Source organism: Artemia franciscana, chromosome 18, assembly GCF_032884065.1.
Source record: "Artemia franciscana chromosome 18, ASM3288406v1, whole genome shotgun sequence".
Classification (NCBI taxonomy): Eukaryota; Metazoa; Arthropoda; class Branchiopoda; order Anostraca; family Artemiidae; genus Artemia; species Artemia franciscana.
In genome coordinates this window covers 17,948,350-17,962,713 of record NC_088880.1, presented here as the reverse complement: position 1 = coordinate 17,962,713, position 14,364 = coordinate 17,948,350, and the positions used below count along the sequence as shown (strand labels likewise).

General features: G+C 36.7%; 1 protein-coding gene across 6 annotated transcripts in view; it reads right to left on the bottom strand.

The window, feature by feature from the left end:
• The window catches only part of LOC136038698 (facilitated trehalose transporter Tret1-2 homolog), a 126,170-nt gene that overhangs the window by 46,763 nt on the left and 65,043 nt on the right, over positions 1–14,364 (bottom strand). For 5 of the 6 annotated variants that reach the window (XM_065722002.1, XM_065721999.1, XM_065722003.1 and 2 more), the window contains exon 2: positions 3,026–3,158. In XM_065722002.1, coding sequence (XP_065578074.1) covers positions 3,026–3,128 — 103 coding nt within the window. In that variant the 5' untranslated portion in view covers positions 3,129–3,158. Of the gene's footprint in view, positions 1–735; positions 918–1,402; positions 1,728–3,025; positions 3,159–14,364 lie in introns of those variants that run through there. The other variant, XM_065722004.1, reaches the window with a different exon arrangement.

Genomic DNA, 14,364 nt, shown 5'->3' with positions numbered 1-14,364 from the left:
GACCCTCAAGCGCCCCTTTTTTACTAGAACTATCGAGCAGGAGAACTCCGATTGTCTAGTTATTTTCCTTTGAAATTGTTTGGTTTTGATCTGAACAAGAATATATTATTTTAGCATTGTTGAAATGTCTGTTTTCTTAGGGGCACGGCCCTCAAACCCCCTACCCCAAGAACTGTCAAATAGGGGGCTTCAATAGTCCTACTTATTTCCCCCTTTGAAATAATTTTGGTTTTAATCTGAAAAGAATATGTTATTTTGGCAGTGTTAAAAAGCCTAAAATTATTTTTAGGAGGGGCACTGGCCCCAGAAGTATCGAAAAAAGTCGTCTGACATTATGCTGAGTAGCCTATAACTTTACTTTTATGAGGTGTAGTGGCCCCCATCAGCATCGAACAAGGTCCCCCGATATCATGGCCAATATTCTATAACTTTATTTTTAGAAGGGGCAGACCTCTCGAACAAAAGTTGCCCAGGATCAGGTTCAATAGCCGGTAACTTTATTTCTTTGGATGTGCAGAGCTCTCGAACAAGAGCCTTCTCACCCGATACCCTATTATCTAGTTAAATTTTTTTAATTCGTTTTCAGAATCCTGCCATGCGTAGAAATTAAAACGTTAAGTCTTTGTCAATAAGACACTGTTCACCTATAATAAGCCGTTGAACCTCTCCTTTACTTCTGAAAAATATCAAAGGGGAAATCCAATTATGACTCTCAATAACTGCCATTTTTCTTACCAGAGGGATGCTATTATTGTCATCCATTATTACAGTAGCAACTGAAGATCCAGTCTCCACGCTTGGCATGCTGGGACCAGGTTTTGAGGGCTCCATATTTTCACCTTGCATGTTGTGTTCTGTATTGTCATTGCTTATTCTCGGGTTCTTAGCGGAAGAACCACTTCTTGACTAGGGTTCTCCTGAAATAAAGAATAAAATGTTTTAGTTTTCGAATAATTGAGGTTTAAGTTTCATAGTTTCAACATGAACTGGGTCCCACTTGATTTTGACTCGAATAACTTACCCGGTGTCAAAAAGGCTACTTGCTTTCCCCTATTTTCTTTATCACTGTCAGAAACCTTCCTTCTCCAACTTATATTGTCAGTTTTAATGTGCATATCACGAATCATAATAACCATGATTACTCTAGAGGCAATGCGCACACATAGGCAAAAAATATGTTAATGACAATATTGGAGCAAACATAGTGATGAAAAATTGATTATTATACTCTCCATATATCCATGCAATGAAAAAGAAGGAAGTGGTTCTAGTTGTTAATTTCGTATATAACATCCTATCAGCTTCAATTTAACTATACTCACCATTTTGTTTTTTTCAGGGGAATTTTTAATGGGTAGGGGTTACCGCCATCCCTTAGTATACTTAGAATATAAGTTCTTACCTGGGGGTTTGCTAAAATCAAATCCTTTTTAAAATTTCTTCTTTAACTGTTTACCTTGAAAACTGTACTGTTGACTTCTTACGCTTGTATGCAGATTTTATACCCTAGACAAGCAAAGGAATTACTCTTTCCACTACCTGTCAAACGGATAAAAAAAAACTCTTCATAAGCCAAGTAACGGGAAATATCCGGTTTTTATGTGTTACAAATTTTAGAACCAAAACAAGTTTTGTGTTGGTCACGTAACAGAAAAACCTTTGTGCTTAGGTTACAAAGACTTCTTGGACCAAAACAAACTCTTGTTTAGGCCATGAAACGGAAAAAACCTTTGTGCTCAGGTTACAAAGGCTTTTTTAGCCGAAAAATATCTTGTTTAGGTCAAGTAACGGGAAAGCATTTTTGTGCTCGGGTTAAGAAGGTTTTTGGAAGCAAAATAAGTCTTGCATAAGCCCTACCAAAACAAATGACGTTGAACCTCAAAACTAGGTCATCTACATTTAAATTTACGTATCTAAAAATTAGACTAACGTTTTGATGGGGTACTAAGATCATTTTTTCACATGACGGGCTTCCCAACTTGACCAGCGTCTTTGAGAATGCCCTGAAGGTATTTTCAACCTGGCTCATAGGATTTTAAACATTTAAATTTACATTAAGCCTGCGTCATTCTCATTTAAATTTGCATAAGTAAACATTAACACGTACTAAACTATGAAGCAAAAACCACCTGTTTGTCTCGAAGAATGCCCTTATGTATTTTCCTACCTAGCTTAGACTATGTGAGACCCCCTCTCTAGCTATGGCAATATATGAATGTATTCATGTTTATACATTTACACAATGTATGAATAAGTGAAACCTAAACCAATCCAAAATTAAAATGAATAAGGGAGTGAACCTTGAAACAGACTAAAATTTCAACAAACGAGAGTGGGGCTACACTCCTCTCCCCCCGCAAAGCCCCTGATAACCAAAGGGTCATTTTTGTTTTTTTTACTAAACTTTTTTTTAGTATAACTTTGAAAAATTGGAAATTGTTAAAATTCCCACAAACTTTTATTTCATGTATGGCTGGATCTTCAACAGTCAGTTTAGTGCCGTTAGCATGATATGAAATAAATTCTTCCAAGTACTTATTAGTTTTAAATACATTTCTTCAAAAAATGTAAAGCAGATTAGTTTAGCTTTTCGACCGATTGAAAATCGAACTAACTGTTTTTGGGCAATATTTTTTGAAATCAGTTTTTTCAAGCTTTGTTTTGGATCCCTTTGGCCAAGGAATCTGCAGGTATAAGTTTCAAGCCTTTCAGGAAAAAATTGGGCCTTTTCAGATGATCCAAATTTTTTTGCATTGGTTCCACATTGGCCCAACCACTGTAAGATACATGTTCAATGCTGATTAGAATAAAAATGTTGTCTCTCCCGCTTCGGGGGCCTGTACCACCAACCTGAGTTTTTTTCGCATCATATCCAGAATAAAACAATTACAAGGAACCCCTTTAACCTTGTTCTTAGGCCCGCTAACACCTATTGCCTCCTCAACAGTAACCTTAGTTCCGGTTATATCAATAAATGTCAACCATACTGACAATTATTTCCTTATGGAAAACCAATCTTAATTACTTATTATATCAAGGTCCGTTTCACTTAAATTAAATTTCAGTTCTTTCTTGAGACTTGGGATTGCCGGAGAAGACCACGCTTGGTCAAAACCAAGGCAGAACATCGCGAGACCAACGGCCAAGGCTGGATATACCTGCAATAAACAAAATCACATTAATGTAAGTTAGCGCATTATGTTAAATAAACAGAAATACCTTAATTCTTTTATTGTTTTAAAGATTCAGGCAGGAGTTTACACAGTATTTAATTTTGTGAGAGAGGTTTCCACATTTTCTTTTCTGGGGGAACCAAGCTGCACAGAATCCTAGGGAATAAAAAATTATAATAAAAATGTTTGAAGCATGGGGAAACCTGAATATGTCGAGGAAAGGAGGGGATAGGAAAGGCATAAAAGCCTCAAACTGTTAAAGTGCGAAAATATAAAACAATCCGATAATACACAGAAAACAGAGGATAATGAAGAATTTGTTAAGGCAGTGAATAACAATGTTGTATATATATATATATATTTATATAAATATATATCTATATATATATAAAAATAAGTTGTCTGTCTGTGTGTCTGTCTGTCAGGTGACGTCATGTTTCTGTGTCGGCTGACGTCATGAAGTTAGTTGTCGTCATTTTTGCAATGACGGTGACGTCATTAAAGATATTTAAGACATATATGTTCACGTAGAAATCTATTAATGTTTAGCTTTAAAATGACTGATGAACTTACAATGGCAAAAGCCGATGAAGATGCTCAAAGAGTCTATGCCAAAAAACTTGCTGCTGATAGAGAAAGTCAGAAAAGAAAGCGTGCCGAGGAATCAAAAGAACAGCAAGGAAACAGGCTTGAGGCTGATAGAGAAAGAAAGAACAGAAAGCGTGCCGAGGAATCAAAAGAACGGCAAGGAAACAGGCTTGAGGCTGATAGAGAAAGAAAGAACAGAAAGCGTGCCGAGGAACTACCAGAGCAACGCGAAAGCAGACTTGCTGCTAAAAGAGAAAGTGAAAAAAGAAGGCGTGCCAAGGAATCACAAGAACAGCAAGAAATCAGGCTTGCTGCTGATAGAGAAAGTAAGAAAAGAAAGTGTGCCGAGGAATCACAAGAAGAGCAAGAAATCAGGCTTGCTGCTGATAGAGAAAGTAAGAAAAGAAAGCGTGCCGAGGAATCAGAGCAACCTGAAAGTTATCGCCTGAAATTCAGATACAGCTCAGTCGATGATTATAGATTGAGTAGATGTGTTCAAATCGGGACAATGTCTAAAATTTGTCCCTATTGCAAGGCCTTGAAATTCAATGGTGAAACAATGGGAATGTGTTGCGCCTCAGGAAAAGTTAAACTTCTCTATTGGCTGCACCACCAGAGCCATTGAAGACTTTCCTTACTGGAACTACGTCAGAATCTAAGCGTTTTTTGTCACAAATCAGAAAATACAACTCATGTTTCCCAATGACGTCGTATGGAGCCCAAATCGAAAATCCAGATCAATTTATGTCTACTTTCAAAGTAAAAGGGCAAATTTATCATAGAGCAGGGTCACTTCTACCATTCTCAGGCGAGAATCATAAATTTTTAAAATTGTACTTCATCAGTGATAGAAATTCTGAATTGAATGCACGTTGCGAAATTTCTCCCAACGTTGAAAGGACAATCGTTTCCCAATTGCAACATCTTTTCCACGAAAATAATAATTTAGTGCGTCTGTTCAAAACAGCCATCGATTTGATGCCTACTGATACGCATAAAATTGTTATTTCCGCTGACAAAACGCCTCCTGGCCAACATGTGCGTAGATACAATGCTCCAACTATCGACGAAGTGGCAATCGTTATGGTCGGTGATCAGTTTTTACCTCGAGATATTATTCTTCATAAGCGAAACGCTCAGTTGTTAAGAATTGCTGAAACTCATCGATGCTACGATGCCCTACAATATCCTATCATTTTTTGGGATGGAGCCGACAGCTATCACTTTAATATTAAGTTGATGAATCCAGCCACTAACAAAGAAATGAATAAGAAATGCAGTGCAATGCATTATTATTCCTATAGACTAATGATTCGGCAGGATGAAGAAAATTATATTTTAAAATACCGTGAATTGTTTCACCAATTTGTCGTTGATATGTATGCTAAAATTGAATCAGAACGTTTGCTATATATCCGCCTGAATCAGACCAAGCTCCGCTCTGAATAATACGCTCATTTGCGAGATGCAGTTATAAATGACGGTAATACCACAAACGTTGGAAGATTAAAAATTTTACCTTCGTCATATGCTGGCAGTCCCCGTCATATGCATGAATATGCCCAAGATGCTATTGCGTATGTTCGTCTCTATGGTCGTCCAGATTTATTTATTACATTTACATGTAATCAATCTTGGGACGAGATACTGCAGCTTTTACTTCAAGGACAATCGGCGGTTCATAGGCATGACATACGGCCCGTGTCTTCCGAAAAAAGTTGAAATCACTGATAAACTATATAGTAAAACTTGAAGTGTTTGGGTCAGTGCGATGCTGGATGTACTCAGTGGAATGGCAAAAACGAGGTTTGCCACACGCACATATACTAATCTGGCTAGATAAAAAAATTAATTGGAACGAAATTGATGATGTGATTTCCGCTGAAATACCTGATAAAAATGTCGATAATGGGTTACATGATATTATTGTAAAAAATATGATACATGGACCTTGCGGTGCACTGAACAAAAATTCACCATGCAATGCCAAAGGAAGGTGCACAAAGCAATATCCTCGACTTTTAGTATCAAACACAATTACTGGCAATGATGGTTACCCACAATATAAAAGAAGATCTACTGAAGATGGCGGTAAAACAGCAATAATAAAGAAGCGTAACGGTACCACCATCGAAGTAGATAACCAGTGGGTTGTTCCATATTCCCCATTATTATCAAAAACATTTAATGCACACATAAACGTTGAATACTGTAACTCCGTAAAGGCAATCAAATACATATGTAAATACGTCAACAAAGGCAGTGACATGGCAGATTTTGGCTTGCAGCCCGAAATCAAAGATTTCGACGAAATCGTACAATATCAGGCTGGAAGATACATAAGCAGTAATGAAGCTGTTTGGCGAATTCTTTCATTTCCGATACATGAACGTAGTCCAGCTGTTGTTCACTTAGCGATACATTTACAGAATGGTCAACGTGTTTATTTCACGGAAACCAACGTGCAACAAAGAGCCCTGAATCCACCGGATACAATATTAACAGCTTTTTTTTCGCTTTGCAAAAATGATTCTTTTGCAAAAAAACTGCTGTATACTGAAGTGCCTTCGTATTACACGTGGAATACTAAAAATAAAGTATTTGAACATCGAAAACAGGGTAAGTCAGTCGATGGCCAACCTACCATCTTCAAAGATACCACGATAGGAAGACTCTACACCGTTCACCCCAATCAACATGAATGCTTCTTTCTACGCCTGCTTTTGGTGAATGTACCCGGTCCGAAATCCTTTGAGTATTTGAGAACTGTAAACGGTACTATACATGACACTTACCGTAGTGCATGCCAAGCTCTGAATTTATTGGAGAATGACCAACGCTGGGATAACTGCATCAATGACGCGTGCGAAACGTCAACCCCAAGTCAAATTCGTGCATTGTTTGGCATCATTTTAACAACTTGCTCTCCATCAGCTCCTACAGAGTTATGGGAAAAATATAAGTCAAAAATGTCCGAAGATATACTCCATCGAAAACAGTTAGAGACGTCAGATATGAGTTTTGATTTTACATCAGAAATTTGTAACTACACTTTGGTTATTATAGAAGATTTGTGTGTACGTATTGCAAACAAACCTCTTCAGGATTTGGGAATGCCTTCACCTAACCGTATCGCTGCTGTTTCGACATGTGTAGAATTGGATCGTGAACAAAGTTACAGTACGAGTGATCTATTGTCGTATATACAAAATAACATTTCCAAGTTAACGTCGGAACAAAAAGACATTTATGATACGATAATGCATTGTGTCGATAACAACGTTGGAGAAATTTTCTTTTGGATGCGCCAGGAGATACTGGTAAAACGTTTGTGATAAAACTGATTCTGGCATCATTTCGATCAAAAAATGACATAGCATTGGCAATTGCGTCGTCCGGAATAGCCGCAACATTGCTGCCTGGTGGAAGAACTGCTCATTCCGCTTTAAAATTGCCTCTGAATTTGCATTCTACAGAAACTCCCACGTGCAATATTTCCAAATCATCTGGGATGGGTGAAGTATTGCAGCAATGCAAACTTATTATTTGGGATGAGTGCACAATGGCACACAAAAAATCGATCGAGGATCTGGATCAATGCTTGAAAGATTTAAGAGGGAATTCGAAACCCTTTGGCAGCACATTAATATTGCTTGCGGGAGATTTCAGGCAAAAATTACCTATAATACCTAGATCAACTCCTGCAGACGAAATGAATGCTTGCCTGAAAAATTATAATTTATGGGTACACGTAAAAATGTTAAAATTAACTACAAATAAGCGTGTCCGATTGCAAAACGATGACTCTGATCAAACATTTTCAGATCAATTGGTGGCAATTGGAAACGGATAGCTCCCAGTAGACTCAATTTCAGGATGTATACAACTACCTGCTGATTTCTGTAATTTAGTGACGTCCAAAAATGAATTGATTGAAAAAGTATTTCCGAATATTCTAAAAAATTATAAAAATAATAAATGGCTAAGTGAAAGAGCGATTCTAGCACCCAAAAATATAGACGTCCACGAAATCAACAATATTGTTTTGACCAAGATTCGAGACCAGGCAGTTCTTTACAAGTCAGTCGACACAGTTTTGGAACCAAATGAAGCGGTTAATTATCCATCTGAAATTTTAAATTCCATATATCTTTCAGGGTTTCCACCACACGTGCTGAAACTTAAAATAGGCGTACCAATAAAACTTTTAAGAAATATCAACCCACCAAAGCTTTGCAATGGCACGCGACTTGCCGTAAAAAAAAAACAATGGAAAACCTAATAGAGGCCACAATCTTGACAGGGCCTTTTGAGGGTGAGGCTGTTCTTATTCCTCGCATTCCCATGATTCCAACGGATCTGCCTCTTCAATTTAAAAGATTGCAATTCCCGATTCGATTAGCATTTGCAATCACCATTAACAAAGCTCAAGGTCAATCATTAGAAAAATGTTGTATAGCTCTTAATACTGATTGTTTTTCCCATGGACAATTGTATGTTGCATGTTCGAGGGTCGGTAAACCTGACAATCTATTTATATGCAGCGACAATTGGACAGCGAAGAATGTTGTATATTCGCAAGTTCTACGCAGTTAATTTGTATTGTATCCATCTATCTATCTATCTATATAAAAACGAGTAGTGTGTATGCATGTTTGTTTGTTTGTAAAAAGAGCGTTTGCATATGACGTCATTATTAGTACATACGGCTTTGTATATGCACAGACAATGGGAAAGCCAAGAATGTTGTATATTCGCAATTTTTACGTAGTTTGAAACACATATAAATCTATCTATATTCACAGGTGGGACACAGGGACACAACTACAATGGCGCGTAACTAATATGGCGCGTAACGACTTACGCGCGCGGGGGGGCTTGGGGGGGGCGCGAAACGCCCCACCAACTAGGTGTTGGGGTGGCGCAAAGCGCCACCCCAACAGCTAGTATATATATATATATATATATATATATATATATATATATATATATATATATATATATATATACTAGCTGTTGGGGTGGGGCTTCGCGCCACCCCAACACCTAGTTGGTGGGGGCGCTTCGCGCCCCCCCCCCAGGCGCGTAAGTCGTTACGCGCCATATTAGTTACGTGCCATTGTAGTTGTGTCCCTATGTCCCACCTGTGAATATAGGTATATATATATATATATATATATATATATATATATATATATATATATATATATATATATATATATATATGTTTTTAACTACGTAAAACTTTCGAATATACAACATTCTTTACTGTCCCATTGTCTGTGCATATAAATAGATTGTCAGGTTTACCGACTCTTGAACATGCAACATATAATGGTCCATGGGAAAACAATCCGTATTCAGATCTATACCTCATGATTCTAATAATTGCCCTTGAGCTTTGTTGATGGTGATTGCTAATCGACCATTCCCTGAGTCGCCATCGTCATTTATATATCCCCCTGTGCACCCCGGCGTCCCATTTGTAGTTATGTCCCTGTGTCCCGGTCGTCATTTATATTCCCTGTGTCCCGGTCGTCATTTGTGTCCCGGTGTCCCAGTCTGTTATTTCTCTTTGAGCGTCCCGGGCGTCATTTATATTCCTTGTGTCCCGGTGTCCCGGTCGTCATTTATATCCCCCTGTGCCCCCGGCGTCCCCGTTGTAGTTGTGTCATTTATATTCCCTGTGTCCCGGTTGTCATCCCGGTATACATTCGTTTTTGAATTGGTATATGATGAAATAAATTTTTAATTTTTTCCCTTTTTTTCCTTTTAGTTTTTTTTTATTGGTTTTGACCTTTTTTTAGGTTTTTTAGTTTTTTTCTTTTTTCTTTTTAGTTTTTTTGAAGTTTTTATCTTTTTAGTTTTTTTTTTTTATTTATATTTTTTTAGTTTTTTTTTTCTCCTTTATTTTTCAGTTTTTTTCCTTTTTTTAGTTTTTTTTTCTTTTTTAGTTCTTTTAGTTTTTACCTTTTTTAGTTTTTTTTAGTTTTTTAGATGAAATTTTTTTTTAGTTTTTTACCTTTTTTTCTTTTTACTTTTTTATTGGTTTTTACCTTTTTTAGTTTTTTAGATGAAAATTTTTTTTAGTTTTTTACCTTTTTTTCTTTTTACTTTTTTTTTAGTTTTTATCTTTTTTATTTTTTTTTAATTTTTATTCTTAATTCTATTAGTTTTCTTTTTCTCTTCTATTTTTCAGTTTTTTCCTTTTTTTAGTTTTTTTTTAGTTTTTAGTTTTTTAAGTTTTTTTCCTTTTTTTAGTTTCTTTAGTTTTTTTTAGTTTTTCGGCTTTTTTATTTTTTTTATTAGTTTTTAGTTTTTTTTTGTAGTTTTTGCCTTTTTTTAGTTTTTTCAGTTTTTTTTTAGTTTTTAGTTTTTTACCTTTTTTAGCCTAACCAGGATTTGAACCTGGGACCTTCATTCTCCGTTCTGACACCCTCTCTCACCGAGTGACTACTCCAGCATGTTCATTTTGGTGTTTTAAATGGTATATTATTAACCAAATTAATGTGTTTTACAACATACTAAGTATCGTCATAACAAAAATGACGACAACTAATTTCATGACGTCAGCCGAAACATGACGTCACCTGATCCACGATCCACAGATCCACAGACAACTTATTTTTATATATATAGATATATATATATATTGTGATTCCTCGGCACGCTTTCTCTTCTAACTTTCTCTATCAGCCCCAAGCCTGTTTTCTTGCTGTTCTTGTGATTCTTCGGCACGCTTTCTTTTCTTACTTTCTCTATCAGCCGCAAGTTTTTTGGCATAGACTCTTTGAGCAGCTTCCTCAGCTGTTGCCATTGTAGGTTCTTCAGTCATTTTACAATTAAACATTTTTCCGTCCACGATCTTCTTATAATTAAAAATTTGTCTTTTGAAAAGCTTCCTCGGCTGTTGCCATTGTAGGTTCTTCAGTCATTTTACAATTAAACATTTTTCTGTCCACGATCTTCTTACAATTAAAACTTTGTCTTTGAACGATTTTCTTAAATGCTTTTAATGACGTCATTGTCATAACAAACATGACGACAACTAACATCATGACGACATGATGACATGATGTCACTCGACAGACCCACAAACAACTTATTTATCTATTTATATAAAAACTAGCTGTTGGGGTGGCGCTTCGCGCCACCCAAAGCCCCCCCGCGCGTGTAAGTCGTTACGCGCCATATTAGTTACGCGCCATTGTATTTGTTTCCCTGTGTCCCACCTGTGAATATAGATAGATTTATATATGTGTTTCAAACTACGTAAAAATTGCGAATATACAACATTCTTGGCTTTCCCACTACTGGGAGCTTTCCGTTTCCAATTGCCAGCAATTGATCATAAAATGTTTGACCAGAGTCATCGTTTTGCAATCGGACACGCATATTTGTAGTTAATTTTAATATTTTTACGTGTGCCCATAAATTAGAATTTTTCAGGCAAGCATTCATTTCGTCTGCAGGAGTTAAACTACGTAAAAATTCCGAATAGACAACATTTTTGGCTTTCCCATTGTCTGTGCATATACAAAGCCGTATTTACTAATAATGACGTCATATGCAAACGCTCTTTTTACAAACAAACAAACATGCATACACACAACTCGTTTTTATATAGATAGATAGATAGATAGATACAATACAAATTAACTGCGTAAAACTTGCGAATATACAACATTCTTCGCTGTCCAATTGTCGCTGCATATAAATAGATTGTGAGGTTTACCGACCCATGAACATGCAACGTACAATTGTCCATGGGAAAAACAATCAGTATTAAGATCTATACCACATTTTTCTAATGATTGACCTTGAGCCTTGTTAATGGTGATTGCAAATGCTACTCGAATTGGGAATTGCAATCTTTTAAATTGAAAAGGCAGATCCGTTGGAATCATGGGAATGCGAGGAATAAGAACAGCCTCACCCTCAAAAGGCCCTGTCAAGATTGTGGCCTCTATTAGGTTTTCCATTATTTTTTTTACGGCAAGTCGCGTGCCATTGCAAAGCTTTGGTGGGTTGATATTTCTTAAAAGTATTATTGGTACGCCTATTTTTAGTTGTAGCACGTGTGGTGGAAAACCTGAAAGATCTATGGAATTTAAAAATTCAGATGGATAATTAACCGCTTCATTTGGTTCCAAAACTGTGTCGACTGACTTGTAAAGGACTGCCTGGTCTCGAATCTTGGTCAAAACAATATTGTTGATTTCGTGGACGTCTATATTTTTGGGTGCGAGAATCGCTCTTTCACTTAGCCATTTATTATTTTTACAATTTTTTAGAATATTCGGAAATACTTTTTCAATCAATTCATTTTTGGACGTCACTAAATTACAGAAATCAGCAGGTAGTTGTATACGTCCTGAAATTGAGTCTACTGGGAGCTTTCAGTTTCCAATTGCCTGCAATTGATCTGAAAATGTTTGACCAGAGTCATCATTTTGCAATCGGACACGCATATTTGTGGTTAATTTTAATATTTTTACGTGTGCCCATAAATTAGAATTTTTCAGGCAAGCATTCATTTCGTCTGCAGGAGTTGATCTAGGTATTATAGGTAATGTTTGCCTGAAATCTCTCGCAAGCAATATTAATGTGCTGCCAAAGGGTTTCGACTTCCCTCTCAAATCTTTTAAGCATTGATCCAGAGCCTGGAGCGATTTTTTTTGTGCCAGTGTGCACTCATCCCAAATAATAAGTTTGCATTGCTGCAATACTTTACCCATCCCAGATGATTTGGAAATATTGCACGTGGGAGTTTCTGTAGAATGCAAATTCAGAGGCAATTTCAAAGCGGAATGAGCAGTTCTTCCACCAGGCAGCAATGTTGCGGCTATTCCGGACGACGCAATTGCCAACGCTATATCATTTTTTGATCGAATTGATGCCAGAATCAGTTTTATCACAAACGTTTTACCAGTACCTCCTGGCTTATCCAAAAAGAAAATTTCTCCAACGTTGTTATGGACACAACGCATTATCGTATCATAAATGTCTTTTTGTTCCGACGTTAACTTGGAAATGTTATTTTGTACATATGACAATAGATCACTCGTACTGTAACTTTGTTCACGATCCAATTCTACACATGTCGAAACAGCAGTGATACAGTTAGGTGAAGGCATTCCCAAATCCTGAAGAGGTTTGTTTGCCATACGTACGCACAAATCTTTTATAATAACTAAAGTGTATTATAAATTTCTGATGTAAAATCAAAAGTCATATCTGACGTCTCTAACTGTTTTCGATGGAGTATATCTTCGGACATTTTTGACTTATTGGGGTTGACGTTTCGCACGCGTCATTGATGCAGTTACCCCGGGTACATTCACCAAAAGCAGGCGTAGAAAGAAGCATTCATGTTGATTGGGGTGAACGGTGTAGTCTTCCTATCATGGTATCTTTGAAGATGGTAGGTTGGCCGTCGACTGACTTACCCTGTTTTCGACATTCAAATACTTTATTTTTAGTATTCCACGTGTAATACGAAGGCACTTCAGTATACAGCAGTTTTTTTGCAAAAGAATCCTTTTAGCAAAGCGAAAAAAAAGCTGTTAATTTTGTATCCGGTGGATTCAGGGCTCTTTTTTGCACGTTGGTTTCCGAAAAATAAATACGTTGACCATTCTGTAAATGTACCGCTAAGTGAACAACAGCTGGACTACGTTCATGTATCGGAACTGAAAGAATTTGCCAAACAGCTTCATTACTGCTTATGTATCTTCCAGCCTGATATTGTACGATTTCGTCGAAATCTTTGATTTCGGGCTGCAAGCCAAAAACTGCCATGTCACTGCCTTTGTTGACGTATTTACATATGTATTTGATTGCCTTTACGAAGTTACAGTATTCAACGTTCAGTCATTTTAAACTTAAACATTAATAGATTTCTACGTGAACATATATGTCTTAAATATCTTTAATGACGTCACAGTCATAGCCAAAACGACGACAACTAATTTCATGACGTCAGCCGACACAGAAACATGACGTCACCTGACAGACACACAGACAGACAACTTATTTTTATATATATAGATAAGTTGTCCCTCAGGTGACGTCATGTTTCTTTGTCGACTGACGTCATGAAGTTAGTTGTCGTCATTTTTGCTTTGACGGTGACGTCATTAAAGATATTTAAGACATATATGTTCACGTAGAAATCTATTAATGTTTAAGTTTAAAATGACTGATGAACTTACAATGGCAAAAGCCAATGAAGATGCTCAAAGAGTCTATGCCAAAAAACTTGCTGCTGATAGAGAAAGTCAGAAAAGAAAGCGTGCCGAGGATTCAAAAGAACATCAAGGAAACAGGCTTGAGGCAAAAGAACGCAAAACCGCGCAGTTAGATGAAGATCCACCTGGACAGTGAGAGTCAAAACATATCAAAACTGAAAATGATAGCGATGATGATTGGGTTTGGGATTTTGACATGGATAAGGTCATCAATGCCTACTAGATTTCAGTTAAAAAAACAAAGGTTCGGGGATATGTATTTCATAGTGAAGCTGAAAAATAAAGAATAAAAAGAAAACTGAAAAAAGAAAAAAATGTAAAAAACTAAAAAATACTAAAAAGAAAAAACACTC